The sequence below is a fragment of the Anarhichas minor genome, unplaced genomic scaffold (genome assembly GCF_050575085.1).
Source record: "Anarhichas minor isolate MPS153535 unplaced genomic scaffold, ASM5057508v1 ptg000136l, whole genome shotgun sequence".
Classification (NCBI taxonomy): Eukaryota; Metazoa; Chordata; class Actinopteri; order Perciformes; family Anarhichadidae; genus Anarhichas; species Anarhichas minor.
The window spans coordinates 10,527,251-10,544,030 of NW_027466582.1; the positions used below are offsets into that span (position 1 = coordinate 10,527,251).

Sequence of the window (16,780 nt, forward strand, 5' to 3'; positions counted from 1 at the left end):
TTCAGTTGCTCTCTGAACAGAGCACCATCCACAAACATGACATTTTCTCACCGCAGTGAGAATAAAAAATCTGACTCCCACTTGGGAAAATGATGATGCACTGTTATGTATCTTTTAACACCAGCAGGCTAAAATGAGACCACACAGGAGTAAAAGTTAATGTATATGTAACTGGTGGAAACTTCTGATTCAAAGCTCTTTTAATATGATTTTCTCCTTGTGTATGTTACGGATATCTGAATATCAAGTGACAAAACTCTCATGGACCCAAGGACCCATTTATTCATATATTACTTCTTTTTTTCTAATTGGTACATAAGCATAAATAAAAACAGCACTTGGTCGTGGTTTGAGAGTTTCTGGATATTCAGCGTCTGTGCGTGAATGGTTCACCATTCACAAGCTTCAAACTGAAATTTTCGGCCTGCAGAGAGCATAAAAGAGCATAAAGTATTTGACTTTGACTTTGGAAAATGTGATTTACTGCTATTTATATTTTAACAAAGAAAGACTGTGCTAAAAATAGCCGCACACACAAGAGTAAAATAACATTCAAAGTGCACATACTCATAAAAGTAAGCCAGTTTTGATACACTTCATGCTCTTAATTTTCCTGACTGTTAAAGCATTTTGTGTTATAATGTTGAATTTTGAGGGAGGATGTGAGGAGTCTCACATTCAGTGTGTGGGTTTGACTACTTGTGTGAGCACTTAACAGATCTGTGCTCCAGTAAAATGGGGTCTAAATTATTGTTTGGGTTTGCCATGCCCCCTCCCCCACAGTGTAATATAATAGGTGGGTTGAATGTGTCATGAAGACTGTGGCGGGGGGTTTCCCAGGGTGAAAAGTACTGTAGATGGAAAGATGAGGAGGAAGTAGGGGGGGGGGGGGGGGCTGTTTTCTCTCTTTGGGGGTAAGGAGAGAGGAGGGTGGCCCGAGCAGGACCAGACAGCGTTCTTGATACCTCCAGACAGTGAAGGTTCAAACTTCCACTGGGTTAGTTTAGATGGGCAGTGACTCATGAGAAGTTGTCTGGGGGACTCTAAAGGAGAGAAAAGTGAAATTAGGAGCATGAATTTACTATAAACGAAAAGGATAAACAATTGTCTTTCTAGGTATATGTTTTAGTGTAAAGAAATACATACATTTGTGCCATAATCTTGCAAAAATAGCTTCAAAATCCTGTTTTGAAATATTAAAATTGTAACTGGAGCATAAATATAGACCAGGAAGTCCATGGTTGGATGATGCAGATGTTTATGTGACAATTTTCTTCAAATATTGTCTGTTTTTTCGTATGTAATGTCAATGTATTATTTTGCAATCCGGTGAAATGACGCAACTCAAAATGTTTCAACCATTCCCCCCTCAGGCTGGTGGTGCGGCCCGCCTGAGCCGCTGTTCTTCACGTGTGTGATTTGTGGGGACAAAGATGAGACCAGCAATTAAAAGAACTTATCTGGAGCAGAAGAAAGAGACGAGTAGCACTGGGGAAATTAGAGACCGCTCGGCTGAACACATCACCCAAATTGACTGGTGTGTCTTCAAATTTTCGGTCTCCTTTGTGAAGCAGCAACCGTGATATTGTCAATGCTTGATGTGCAGTATCAATATTTCAAAACGGGTCTGAAGATACCATTGAGGACACTAAGTTAATGTTCTCCATACAGCTAAAAACGTAGGGGATATGTCATCGGCTGATTGCAGTAGTTTTTTTGACTCAATATATTTACAATTGACAACTTTTAAACTACATAAATCAAGGATTCGTTATTTTCTGACCAGATTTTTACTTCTGGCCGTTAGACCTTTCTCTTATGAGATTACATTCCATTAAACAGGCTTCATTTCGACAACCGCTGTAGATGTTAGACAAAAACAACCCTTACTCACTAGCATGCTTTGTGCAGAGCTTTCTCCTGTATTCCATGGTTCTTATCAGCAGATAGAGTTTGCAAACCCTACAGCGCCTTCTGCTTTTCAAGCCCATGTGATACGACTGAAAGCTCCATTCAACCTTGAGTCTGGACTCTTTTGTTTAACCACAGCAGACAAAATATAATCATTAAGATTTATTTTAAATCATTGTCAAAAGACCATATGTGACCATATACTCTATAAATAACCTTAAGCATGCTTTGTTTTATGTGTTATTGTCCTTGTTTTAAAATATCTCATGTGTTTTTTAAAATGTGTTTTGATATATGTACTGTATTGCTGCCTCCTGTTTTTTATGTATTTCATGTGTTTTGTAGCTGCCATTACACGTGCCCAGGGACTGCAGTGGGAAATTAGCCAAACAGCTAAACTGGCACATCTATAGAAATGTCTCTTAATGTGCACTGTTCCTGTAATTGTAAACTCTAAATAAAATAAATAATTAACACATGGCATAGCAGGAAAGTCACAGGGGTATTTAAATACATTAATGATGGCTGCATTCCACTTAGAGGAGCTGAGTCATTGTACATGTTATTAATTCCACCTGTGCTTTTCTAAACATGAGCAAGACAGAAAAAGAAAGGCATGACAGAAGCCCATTAGGTCATTAGGCTGATATAAATATCCCTCATCATCAACTCAGAGGTCACATGATGCTTACATATCTTAGTCATATCTGAATGTATTTGGAGTGTAATTGGATTTTTGTATGTGTAATTGTATGATCCGGCTATGCACTATGGGTAAGCTGATATTCATCAGAGCTATTACAGTACCGTGAGTACATACATTAATGACAATGACACGGTGTGATCTGATAAAGGGACTCTCTAGTGGAGGACCTCTGCAGCTCCACGCAGACACATGTGACATATACGTCTTGGCGTCACCACACTGAGCCCTGGCCTGTCTCTTGCGCCGTGGTCAGTGTGTGGCTAATATGTAACGAGACATGACACTTTAAAAGTCCAACATGTGCCACGAGCGATAACAAACCGCCGCTGCGCTCACTCTGCGAGCTTGTGGACTCAGCAGCTCCGGATGTTTTTATCTCGTCTCTGCGATATCATTTTGATCTTGCAGAATGAAATGTTTCTTCATTTGTGTCCTCTCTCTCTCTCTCTCTCTCTCTCTCTCCGAGCTCCTTGTCCTTCCCCGCCCTCAGCTGCTCTGTAGGTGGCGTGTTTGCATCTGCTTATTTGCAGAGACATCACCATGGCGCCCGTGTCATGTCTACAGACCTCCTGTAATCTCCTTGGTGCGCTGTGTGAAATGGGCCGTGACCTCTTCTACTCTCTCTTTCTATCTATCTCGCTCCATCCTTCACTGCTCTGCTCTTTCTCTTTCTCTCTGTGATGCAGGAGGATAATTCATACTCGCCAACCATGAGCTGGCTGCAGAGAATCACAGGCCAGAACTCATTTACAGCAAGAATAGATCACAGTGAGTGGAACTGTGGATACAGATCATCCTGACTAATCGACATCACAGGAATATATGGCCAAATGTATGTGGACACTGAAACACAACACATAAATGTGATCGTTGAACATCTTATTCCAAAACTGCTGGAGTAAATACACTGCTATTATATACATTACCACGATTAACATTACGTCAAGGTTTCATAACCCTTACAATAAGCTGTGATATCTATGGTGTCCTGCATGATTGCCCTGCGAAAATGAATCTCGTGAATCACTTTGTGTGTTGCTTGAAATCTCCTGTTGTGCGTTTCACGTATCCTGTGTGTGTGTGTGTGTGTGTGAGAGTCGTGCTGTCAAAAAGGGGTCCAACACTTTGATTATGTTTCAACATCTCTGAAACAATCATCCATCCCTTTATGCCCAAGTCAAGGTTACCAAAAGTAAAAGAACCTAGGTGTCCACAACTTACCCTGACTCATCTACATCACAGGTATACACTTTTATTAGACACAGAGAAGAAACAGATACTCTTAGGCAGAGCACGAAGAAAAGGTATAGCCTTTTAAAGTGAAGAAATGTCGACTTGTAAACCCTCATCACACAAGTCATGTGTGAGCACGGCCTAAGTATGGACATTAGTTGTTAGTTGACTGGATTAAACTGTAAGAGAAACTGATTGAGCACTTCCATACTTTTAATCGATGTTCCCATTTTCTTCTCGTTAACCTAAATCCGTATCGTGCTTTGGCATATTTTGTTTTTAAGTAAATATGAGAAGCATTATTGTATGCATGGGTTGTAAGTGCAAAGTGCTGCTGTAGTTTCATTTAGTAAAGCCTTGGTGGGATGACGTGCGAGTGCATCTTCCTGTGACAGAGCGAGCAGCTTTGATGGTAACCAGTGCAGCAGTCCTCAGGCTCAGAGATCCTCTCTGCTTTATTTCACCGCCGCCTCTGACTGTGTGTATGTGTGTGTATGTATGTGGGTGTGCACCTGTTTGTGTGTGTGTGTGTGTGCGTGGACAAGGTAGGTCCTCCTCTCAGGCCCGTGTTGCCTAATACGTCCATGCAGGGCTCGCTGGAAAGCGGCGTGCAGCAGCACAAAGATCAGGGCTATTCTGGTGCTGCCAGCCTGCTCAGTGCTGATAGGAAAGGATTAATGAGGCGGGGCACTCATCGCTTGTAATTAGAAACAACGCAAAAAAACTATTTTCGTGCCTGTTCCTACGGAGAGATCTTGACCCTGGGGCCAGCGCCCCCACACCCCTTCGCCTCTGGCCATGAGGCGAGACGTCTGCGAAGTTGGAGTAAATATAGGCCCATAACTCCTGCAGCTATGTGACACATGGTTCAATGGAGGGGAGCGCAGATAATTCACAACTCTGTGTACTCCACTGGATGCTCGCATGTCAAGAGGCTGAGAGAGGCTGTCTCTGAAAATACACACTGTGGGTCTTGTTTGTTGTTATTGATTCCAATAATCAGGGAGTCTCTGAGCTTCTGTTGTTTCCATGGCTTCTGTTGTATTGCGGGGACTTGGTCACATGAAATATTTATCCCTCAATCTGTTGTTTCTCTTTTAACATCAGGATGTTTTTAATGTATTGTACCGCTGTATCTTCCAAAGTGATTATTTAAGTAATTTTTCAGTTTGATAATCCAGCTCAAATGCTGTGTTCTTTCTGCTTTTCTCTTAAAATCATTATAACTGGAATATCTTTGGGTTTTGGACTGTTGTGCAATGTCATCTACAGCTCGAAATGATGATGAAAAATAATTGTTAGTTGCATTATTCGTCTCTTGCTTAGAATTTAAACTTGTATTTTGGGGGGTTTTTTGGCCACTCTGGGGCAGCTGAAACAGGTTTTTAACACAATGCTGATATATCATCACCTTTTATGGTGAATGTTTAGCAAAACATTGCTTATTTGCCTTTATGGAGTTTCTGTGCACCTTATTAATGTCAGCCCAATATTCACTTTCCTTTTAGTTCTGTTTTAGTCCCCACCGACTCTCGAGGGAATCATCAGGATCTTTAGCTGCTAAATGCTCCACTTTCACATTACGGTAATTTCCCATTCTTAATGTAGAAATATTGATTATTGCAGGTTTAAACACTTCAATACAACATGAGACATCGGGCATATTTTATCTTTTTACCAAGTAAGACATCTTAGGAACATATTTCGACTCCTCTCAGTGGCCAACGAAAGTTCCTCCGTGTGAAACAGGGAGAAAATAAACCTCCAGGACGCCAAACCAAACTTGAAGCCTCCTTGTTTATTTCAAAGCTCACAAGTAGGGATTACAAAATTACAGTGCTTCAATTGGAACAGTTCAAGGAGTAGTAGGAGAAGAGTAGGAGAGGTGACAGACCAGTTGAGGAATCTTGAGCAAGTCATGCAAAAAGGTGTGGGAGAAGGCCTCCGTTATAATAGCACCCTTTGTGGAAAAAAATAAATCCATCTGTCCGTAGGTCAGTGCAAAAATAGTAATGAATATATGCATACAAAGAAAATAGATATATATTTATATACTGTATATACTTGACCATTGACTACAGACACAAAGAAAGATACAGAGACTTGTAGAGTGAAGCCTGTTTCCACCGGAGCCTCTGAGCCCAAAGCAGAGACTCTTAAACAAGTCCAGTCATAAAGAGTGCACATCAAATATGACAGCTTGATATTGTTCTAATACAGAACCGTGTTTCCAAATAAAAGGGAACAGACCCAGATGCCTCGTGGAGCTGTCAATCAGGCTATGACCTCTACAGACAGAAAGCAGTGTGGGAAAGACTGACAGCACCATAATGTCTGCGAGTGTCTGTCACAGACCAGGAGCACACGGCATGCTTCGTTTTCCAACCAGAGAGTAATGTACAGTACGACGGTTACATTGTTCAGTCAAATAGATCATTACATACAAAAGCCATGTGCCGCTGCGGTTGTAGGAACCAACAGATGGGACAAAAAGGTTCATTATTCCTATATAACATTGGCTCAGATGCTAAGCTCTCTCTTTTTTTTTTTTTGTCTTTTTTTTTTTTTTTGCAAATGGTGAATCACTAAATATAAATGCACAAGCTACAAATGTGTTGTAAATGGTTATTATATACCTTTTTTTTCATCATATTCAAATATACTGTGGAGCACCTGTAGACACCAATGACAACATCAACAAAAATACAAAGTGAGGACATGTCGCCACACAGACATTTTTTGTTTTTTGTTTTTATGACTTCTTTGTCGATAAGTCACACGTATAAAACTCACTTCAATCTGAGGCTGCAAACTGTCATTCATGCTCGAAATGTTCGCAGAGACCTCAAAACTATTTCACGATAGTCGGGTAAAGAAATAACCTGTTACAATTTTATTTGCATAGCATGAATTTTCACATGAGGGATTATTTTTTTAAGCTTATTGTTGTGAATGTTGTTGTAAAGCCTTACCGGGTGCACTGTGTATTTGTATTCACTACGCTATGAAAACGTCTTGCATTATCCTTCATCTTGCTGACAGAGACACACATGATCGTTCTCCAAACGTTTGGGTTCAGATGTACTTTTGAAGATAAAATGGTTCACAGAGAGTGTATTGTAAAATATATATAAATGGGTTTTTTTGGTTGCTTTGACAGTGATATCAGTAGCCCTGTGCTTCATTTTAGTCTTTTGTTTTTCTTGCAAACAATGGAGAGCTGAACAGAAACCAGAAGAACATATGAACAGAAACCATCATTTGTGAGGAAGCTGCTTCAAGTCGACTTGGTAAAATACAGGAAAAAGCTCAGCCTGTTGTTTTGGTCTGAATTTCATATTCAAACTTCGGTTGAAGGACTGCAATTCCTTTTATATCTTGGGGATTTATCAAATCAAAACCAGATCAAAGATGTGTACTCAAACAAGTCTCTAAAATGTAGATCAATATTTTTTCTGTTTGAATGCTCACTTGATAAATGTGCACACAGTCATCTCAACAAGACGAGGTCTTTATACTGTGTGCCTAGTGATATACAGGCAGTTGAAAACGCATGCATCCCACCTGGGTAAGAAGTTTCCCTTTTTGTAATTTTCACTAAAGCTGTCGCCAGCTGAGACAGTGTAAAACTGACGAGGCTGAAATGCGAAATTTAGATTCTTTTCAGCGACAGTGCAAAAATCTGCAGTTCGGATCAGAATGAAGGCAAAGTAGCACTAGCAAGTTGAGCATTTATTTAGAATTTCTCCTCTCATCTATCTACATGTCGTAATATGAGTCATCGGTGATTATAGTCAGGTGCAACAGGATGAAGGTAAACTTTGTGAGCCTGCATATACTCTTTAATACACTATTTAGTGCGGAGTAGATTTACAATTCACATTGGTATTCAAATTCCCCTTAAAATGCCACCACGAGATCAGAGTTACATAATGAGCATTTGAACCTCAAGGCTTTGAATGCTATTTTCTCAAACTCTGCATATTAATCAAGAACAGCAGAAAGAAATCCGTATGTCACACAGAGACCAAGAGCTGCTTTTGTCTGGGATTTAAAATCCGACCTCGGTGTGTTCTGCATCTGTCTGCACGTGATGGTGTACTATGCGCAGGCCCAGTGGTGACACATGAATTAAGGCATTGATAGAGGCACTAGAACAGCACGTGACAGCAGCGCTCGCCTAAGCAAGGCAGAAGAGCTCACTTAACTGTAGCTTAGTGTCAGCGACAGAGAGTTGCAAAAGATTAGAGAAGGGTCACGCTGCTCTACTGTACCACCACCGTCCCACTGCACTGCGACCCACGGCAGAAAGTCAATGTTTGTTTGAAGTCTGTACCTCAACTCTGCTACCTTAATGTGGACTACACCATAGCTCAAAATGTAGGGCTTTGGCACAAACAAAAATGTTGCTACATAGGGACTCAGTGGCGTTCGATTCAACAGAGCTGGGAGCAAAAAGAACAGGGTAGACGACAGAAGCAGGCGGTGAAATTCCTCCGTTCTGTTACATTAAACATCACCAGTAGCCCTGTTTTACAATATTCACTGATTATTTTAAAGTATTCTTTCCACTGCCAGCAGCCATGCATAAAAAAAGCTCTTATGGCTGTCTGGTAATATATACTGTGTATTGCTAAAAAATATATGCATATGTGGATGCAGGAATGGGAAAACGAAGATACTGGAGCAAACACACGAAATATGAATTTGTGGTTCTGATGACTTACATAAACCCACAAGCTGCACTCAAAAATAAAACCCCATTTCTTTTCTCTTGCACACGTCGAATATTACAGCATAACTGTGAACATATAGAACTGAACAACAGTAATTACATTAACATTAAAATGGTACTTCAGCAAAGAGCTGGAAATGTTTCGTAATCATTACATCATTATCATAATATACATATAAGATCAAGGTCTCAGTTGCATTCCACTCTGAAATTATTGCACAGTAAGCCACTGTGGGCTCGTCATGGTCACCCCCATAAACCCCTGTATAAAAATAGAACAACAACATTAACACACCAAACAAGTCTTCATCTTTTTTGTTTATCTTTTCTTTCTTTTTTTTGACAGGCACTGCCGTGGCCAACCCGCCTGAGTCTGCAAACAGAAGCTGTGTGCCACAGTGTGAGCTTTAAGAGTTTCTCTTGTCAGTAATTGCCCCTAAGCACATATAATATCTTTTTCCAAACCAATTTGCTTTTCCCTCATGTTTGCTCCTCTCAATCACAAATGGAAAGCTTCCCGCCGACCGTTTTCTCCTGGACTTGGGCCAGGTCCACACAGTAGGGATTTTTGGCATTTCTCATCACCACTGACCCAGAGCGTTGGCACTCCAGAGAGTCCAAGATGAGCATGAGGAGATTCAAGAAGAATACAGTGGCTCTCATAGTCCAACCCAGCTCATAGAGCAGCCGGTCTCTCTTGAGAGAACAGTTGAGAGTGAGTACAAGTGCGAGCGTCGAGTCCAGAGGGTTCGTTTAGACAACAGTTTCCACACCGATCAGCTTTGGTGTGAGGATTCGTGGCGTTATTCCGTTGTTGAGGTCCTCCTCGAACTCCAACAGCTGGCCCATGAAGTTGAGGTTCGGGGAGATGATGGGCCTCCTGGTTTTGACAAACTTGTAGGCGTCTGTCATGGTCATCCAGGTGTGCTTCATCAGATAGGCTATCACGATGGTGGCTGAACGAGACACGCCTGCCTGGCAGTGGATCAGAAGGCCCATACCTGCTTGATGTGCTTCCTCTGCAGAGAGCAACATTGAAACAATTAGAACATAATGTAGTAAATGGTTTGTTCACTCGGGGGAAGTTTAGTCATCACACATAAGATATTAAAACTTCCTTTGTGACCAGCCGTCTGTCTAGGTCTGGTTATTGAACCTCAGTACTGAAATGTATCTGTACAATGTAGAGTATTGAGAACTTAGTGCTCCGTTTCACACTAATTCTGTAATCAGATATTTTACCGTATAAAAAACATCTCAAATAATACCATAAATCATACATTTCCTACTCATTTCTATTCAGTATCACAGCAGACTGCCAGCATGTATTGGCCAAAAGCACCCTGGAAGCACCCTTTTGCAATTCACAGACAGAGAAACATACACAACAACAATGTATATTACTTTTAGGCAATTTGTAACAGGTAGGCAACCAACTCAGTTTTTAGCATCACAGCGATCTCTGGACTCAGTATTACCTTGTGGCATTGTGAAACAAAAGAACACTGCTTCAGGCCTACAAAACATATTTAAATTAAACTCTAAACTCTCAATTATTCTTTGGTTTAATTGCTGAAAGCTCTAAAGTAGACTAGTCTTGAAAGGTCACAAGACCATTGTGTTAGCTTACACGTCTGCAGTGAAAACAGTGGAAGTTTTCATACCGATGAATTCAAACGCCTCCTCAAAGTACTGCCGCAGGTTCTGCTTGTTGCTGTCTGTGGCGGGAAGACGCTTGTAGACGAAGAAGCCCGAGTCGTAGTGGAAGAGCGGCAGGTGGGTGGTCACGTTTAGGATGAAGCCGATGTTGAAGCGCTGCAGCTGGTGGATGTCCTGAGCGTCGTGCTCGTTCCCCAGATAGAGGAAGGGCAGGATCGGTGTCAGCTCTGCGTTCTCTATGTCCGGGGTGGAGGGCAGGGAGTGAGGTAGCGGCCCGGTCAGGCCAGCAGTAGCACCGGTCTCCATGCCCTCGTGAAGGTGCAGCGAGTGCTCGCACAGGTTCTCATAGTTCTGCCTGAAGCAGCTAAGGCCTCCTGTGAACACAAGGGGAGAGATTGTGAGACGGGTTGAACAGGAAGTCAAATCATTTAGCTAAAAAATAAATAAAACTGCCAAACGTCCTTTTCATATTTACATTTTGTTCCCCTTTCTGATTGCAAATTGGACCTTGTTGGTCTCCTTGCCAGGGTTAAGGGTTCAATTCCCACTGGAGCCCTCCGTGCTAAAAATACATGCACTCATGCTTCTGTGCACCACATGGCACACGTTACAACTGAATAGGACAAGTAAGCTTTGCATACACGTCTGATAAAATCATGGACAACTGGCTTTAACATGATAGAAATCGACAAATTTCCAGACTACACTGTTAGATTTGGTTGTAATTTGAATGTCTCCATTTGGACGATGAATCAATATCAAGGGATCGGCAGTGTTTCTATTTGCAACAACTCATTTCAAAAAGGAGACAAATGGCCAAAATAGCTACTTGAACAGTCTCCACTTGCTAAATCACACAAGAAATTCCCCTTGTTAATCTGCCGGTAACCAGACGTACTAAATGTTTAATACACTTCTCACTGGACATCTGCACTTCTGCAAATAACTGGTTTGCACCTGTTGCTAGTCATGCCATGGGCCAAAGTTTCCCTTCAGCACAAGAGTTGTGGGGAGGGGTGGAAAGTGTCAGACAAACATAGTATCAGTTCATGTATTGTTCACGTTGCAAGAGTTGACATCATGCCAAGTGAGGTCATCGCACAACTTCCCCCCTGGTGACCGGGCAGGTAGGTTCACCATAAAACAGCTCGATTGTTTAACCATGAACAAAGACATTAACCTGATGTTGTGCTGATAGTGGAACAGCTCTCGCTGTCATGGGAGGTTGTGGTAATACTTACACTGTGGTAAATATAAGAAAGGGAAGTCTTTACAAAGTCAACAAGAATTTGGGGAATAGATAAGAATAGGTGGAATTTCCACTGATAATGATGTTTTTTCTTAACACAAAGCTGTGTTAATGAAGACTACTTTATCGGTATTTAAAAACCCCACAATGTCTCATAAAACATTTCTTACAACACAATATCTTTGTCACACACAAAGTTTGTTCAGAATGTAAATATATTACAAGATCAGAATTTCTGACAACTAGATTTTAACAGACTTTATTTTCCTTCATCTTATTGGTTAAATAAATAAAATCTTAAGACAATAGTAATTGATTTTTTTCGGCACTTTCGTGCGGAAATATTTCCATATTATCACCTTATAAATGTGTTGTTGTGTTGGCAAACATTTTAGCAGAAACATAATAACATTAGTATTAATTTGAAGAAGAACGTAAGTCCAATATTCACTCTTTTTTAGCTCTGTTTTGGTCTCAACCAACTCCTGCTAGAAACAACTGGCTCTTTAGCTGCTAAATGCTCCCCTACGTTCACCAGCTCGTCGCTACCTCTGTTGTTTGGGGTGCAGTGTGTTTATCAGAGCTTTGTCACAGAAAATGAAGTTGACCAAGAGCAGTGAGACAGGAAAAGCAATAAATGTGTGGTCCATAAAACCAACCAATGAGCTCAACTAACCTCCAAACAATGGAAAAACTTAGTTTGCTGCTGCTGCTGTGACATTTGAAAGCCAACATCGCTTGGCTTGTATCAACAAACAGTGAACTTCCTCTTTTCAAACTGTCAGACTTTCTTTTCAGGTCGAACTACTTTTCATAGTAAACTGATGACAACAGAATCTCCAGGGGCAGCACTTTGCTGTGAGATGAAACCTGTCGAGTGTGACTGTCATTATCATCTGACTAAACTCAAAGAGGAAAACATGAAAACTGATCACTTTCATAAACCACAGGCTCAGTTCCTGCTTAGAAATTACCGCCTCTGCCTCGCAAAGGCCTCTCACACCACAGACCTGCTGTTTTTAGTGCTTACCCTAACCCTTTCCGACCCTGCTGACATGTCGTTTATGTCAATTCTGACAGATTAAATGTAACCTATTACTGCTCTTGGCTCCAGCGGGGCAGGAACGGAAGATTTTGTGTTTCCAGTGTAGCAGAGTATCACACAACAAACGTATTGCGATGAATCATGACTGAGACATGCTGGGAACTAAGCAAATAATGGAGTAAATTATTTAGTTGCATTTATACAAGCATGTTCCAAATATGTCGCTATTACTACTGCTTGTAATAACAATGCCCTGCCCACTTTCCATTGATAATTCTCGTATATTTTAAGCAAAAGAAGAATTAATCACCTCTCCATTTAGAAATAAATAAAAGAGTATTAGAAGTATTCATTCCAGCTTTGCAAATGTTCTGCTTAGGGCTGGTTTTGTTTTTATGATTTGGTAAAATGTCAACCATCGGTTGACACATCGGAAGTATTTGATTATAAGACATGTAACATGGGAGGTCATTCCCGATCTAACAAAAGCACTTGTGATGTAAACAAAAGGCAGGCTGAGCCATTTGAGAGAGGAGGTCTTGCATTTTGCAAACCAGGGGAAGAAAGAGCGAGACAGTCCGCCTGTTCCTCCCACTGAGACGAGCTTCACACAGACACCGATGCGGGATGAGAGACTGGAGAGGAGCCTCGTCCATCAAAGCGCACAGGAGGACCAGAAGGACGAAGAGAAGAAGAGAGATCAAGGCGCTGTGATCTTACGGCTAGACGCTGACTGGGAGGCATTCAGAAAACACTCAGCCCAGCCCCCAACACGACATACTGCTCGAGCTTCAAACACACACACACAAACACACACTAAAGATAGAAAACATGGCAGCAACCCAGGGACTGCCATCTCAATAGGCTGCCTTATTTACTAACAGCTGCTCTCACTTCCTGCAAAATGCTTAATTAGTGTCATATAGAAAGCTGGTGAAGAGCTTGTGCATATGTTTATGTATGAGGGATTTACATTGAGCGTGCATGGGCTTGATTATACGCGCAAAAGCTGTTGTATGTGGTAACTGCTGTAATGTTTCAGAACAAAGCTCACATGATAAACCTACAACCAGTGTGTGTACAGGCGCTATCAGGTGACCACAACAATAAAAGTCAAGGTTTAACAGGCTTTACACACACCACACATTATTTTGCCACCACATTAGTTTCATATCAGTTTATATTGCCCCTAAAGCATCTACCACTTCTAAATCTGACTTTCCTTTCAGATGTCTCAACTGATTTATTTCCTCCAGAGTCAAACTTAAGCCCATAAAACTGTGGTTTCTCTCCCCTTAGTATGCTAGACAGCCTTATTTATTCCCCCCTTCCCAGTCTTGACAAACCCACTTAGGTGTTACCTTTGAGGATGATGGGGTCCTTGCCCTCCCTCCTCAGTGACTCCAGGACCACATGCAGCGGCTGGGAGAACGTCAGCCGGTTGGGGTCCATGGTGCTCTCATCGTAAACCACAATCTCTTTGGAGAAGATGCCCTTGTAAGAGTCCTTGCCCTCGCGGCAGGAGATGAGGTCCAGCACAGTGATCTTGCCCTGCTGCAGCCGCCGCCGGCTGATTTTGTCAGAGCAGTTGATGTGCACGGCCCCCCGGATGTGTCTCTTGTTGTACTCCATGAAGGGCCGGCAGTCGATGATGACTGGCACGGGCCCCACGGGGTGTCCCATGGGGCAGCAGGTCATCCGTTTGGCCAGCTCATTGGGGAGGATGACCCTCACGCATGACAGGGCCTTCGGGGTGCCCGGGGCGAGACTGGGGGCGCTTAATGCTTCATGGTTGCTGACCATAGGGGTGGGGGGCCCGGCATAGCTGAGGTTGGGGCTGCTGGCACTCACCTGGCTGTGATTGATGCTCTGGTTGTCCTTCTCATAGGTAGTCACTGAGCAGCAGCTGGCACTGCTGCATCCACACGACAACGAGCGCGTGGAGCCCTTGGATGAGGGCATATACGTTACAAGATTGGCCGTCGTCCGGATCTTCACCACGGTGGTGCTGATGACTGTCTTGTCGCTGGTGCTGGTGGCGATGGAGTCCAGGTAGCTGGTGTCCAGGCGCAGTTGGAGTTCCTGAGGTCGGATCGGCCTTGGCAGCGCCACCACAATTCTGTCGTCAAGAGGAGACGGAGGCATGGGGACGCCGAGGGCTGGACGGTTACGGAGAAGTCAACAAGCCGCTCTGTGGGCACAGAGATGACACAAAATATGAGGCGAGGAAGGAAATCTTTGAGAAAACCAGTTTGGCTCAATGACTTGAGCTGTGAATGAAGGAGCGGAGTAAACAGAGAGCGGCCTCCTGTCTGTTTGATCAACATGCAAAACTAGAAAACGGCTGTTGAAGTCAAATATTAGTAGTGTCAATACCTGCAGGGCAACACCCAACTTAGTGGGAAAATGTAGGCCTGACAGACTGGCCACTAATAATAAACAGTGAAACCATTACAGAGTCTGGTGTAACTGAATCACTTTGAGTGTAAGTAATATGAATCATCCTCCAGATACTGTACTCTGTGTGTGTGTGTGTGTGTGTGTGCGTGTGTGTGCGCGTGTGTGTGTGCGCGCGTGTGCGTGTGTGCCTGCGTGTGTGATGTTGAATTTTTCATCCCAACTCTGGTCTGTGTGATCCAAAGCTTTTATAACAAGAGAGAAAAAAAGAGAAAAAGATAAAATACTGCATCAACGCTACGCCGCAGTTGGGTCTCTCCCCCAACTGGAAAAGTCGGAGTAAAAAAAGAGGGGAGGCAATTCCTTTTGATCGCCAGCCTGAGCATTTTAAAAACCATGTCATCCCGGCATATTATGTAAAGACACCCGCCGAGCACTGCCTGTCCCGGACATTGCCGTCCTTTCAGTACGGTGCAGGTTCAGCCACAGCAGATATCATTCATGGCCAAATTCATTGAAGAAACCGGCATGAGAACGTGCCGAGAATGTGATCAGGCTTTCGGGACGAGACGAACTGATCCGATGAGCTGAACACTGGAGGAAATTCAATTTCACAGCGCTGTATAAAATAAATAAATAAATGTTTACACAAAATAAAATCCGATGGTTGCATTTTAAGGTGGGGATTGTAACTTTGACGCAATGGAGGGATATAATAAAGGAAACAGCTGTAATAAAACACTTAATTCATGTCATTAAAAAAAAATATATAGCCCACCTATATTACCAAATAAACTGATAATCAGCTCACAATGGTAGCAGTAATTTGGTATTCCTGTTCATTAATAATAGAAGGAAATATCTATGACTGTGCATTTCAAAAACAACTTGTACCTTGGACACTAATTTCCGAACTTGACTTGTATTTCAGCTTACCGGTGTGTGTCGCGGTGCACTGTAGACGGATTTATTATCTCCGCTCGGTGACAACGTTGCCTCCATTCAGTCCGTCCCAGTGTTGTGGATCGGCAACATTTTTTTTTTAGCACTTTTACCCTGCTCCCCAGAAATAATATTGAAGGGAGTCTGCCAGCCTACAGAAGTTGCGCAGCGGGATTGACGCGAGTGTGAGCCAATGCGCGGCTTCATTAATATTAAATCTGATCCTTTTTTTTTACAGTGAGGTCCGGCCCTGTGGTGGGAGGGATTTGGCCGAGATGTCTGCCTCTCTGGCTGGGTGGGGAGAGGAGGGGAGGAGGGGAGCAGGGGAGGAGGAGAGGAGGAGAGGAGGAGAGGAGGGGAGGAGGGGGATGTCGCTTGAACTGCCTTCAGTCCCACGAACGAGCAGGGATGATGTCACTGGCAGCCAATCAAAAGTCTCTCTAGGAGGCTCGAGGAGGAAGACACGGTGCCTTCACGTGCTGCTCGAAACTCTTATTAACGTAGAGCTAAATGGAGCTCTATTTTAAGAATATAAAAGCATAACATAATAGCTGTGTGCAGCAGTGGCAGATGGAATTAAAGTAAAAGCAAATCAGACATGTAAATGATGCGTTCAATGATGCGTCAGTGTCATACATCTGAAGACATTTTGACATGTCACAGTAAGAAAAGCACAGGATTAACCAGGGTCCTGTATTGAACATGATTGCTGTAATATAAACTAAATTTTATTTTATTTTTAAAAATCCAACACACCTGTTTTCAATAGGTCCATAAAGATGCGTGTCTTTAAATTGAAATATCTCAATGGTCTTTGTCCTTTGATGTATATTTACTCACTCATCCTTCTGGTCAGATTTTTTCAAATGAATCATCTGAAAGCCTGCTGAGCTTGCTAGACGA

The 16,780-nt window shown here is 42.5% G+C and overlaps 1 protein-coding gene across 1 annotated transcript; it reads right to left on the bottom strand.

Moving 5' to 3' along the window:
- Window positions 1-5,628: 5,628 nt before the first annotated feature.
- On the bottom strand, window positions 5,629-16,077 carry dusp10 (dual specificity phosphatase 10). The gene is made up of 4 exons (XM_076084409.1): window positions 15,872-16,077; window positions 13,900-14,729; window positions 10,250-10,618; window positions 5,629-9,604 (listed from the first exon to the last, which is right to left on the bottom strand). The coding sequence occupies exons 2-4, from the start codon at window positions 14,681-14,683 to the stop codon at window positions 9,339-9,341; spliced, it is 1,419 nt and encodes a 472-aa protein (XP_075940524.1). The 5' UTR covers window positions 14,684-14,729; window positions 15,872-16,077; the 3' UTR covers window positions 5,629-9,338.
- Window positions 16,078-16,780: the final 703 nt, after the last annotated feature.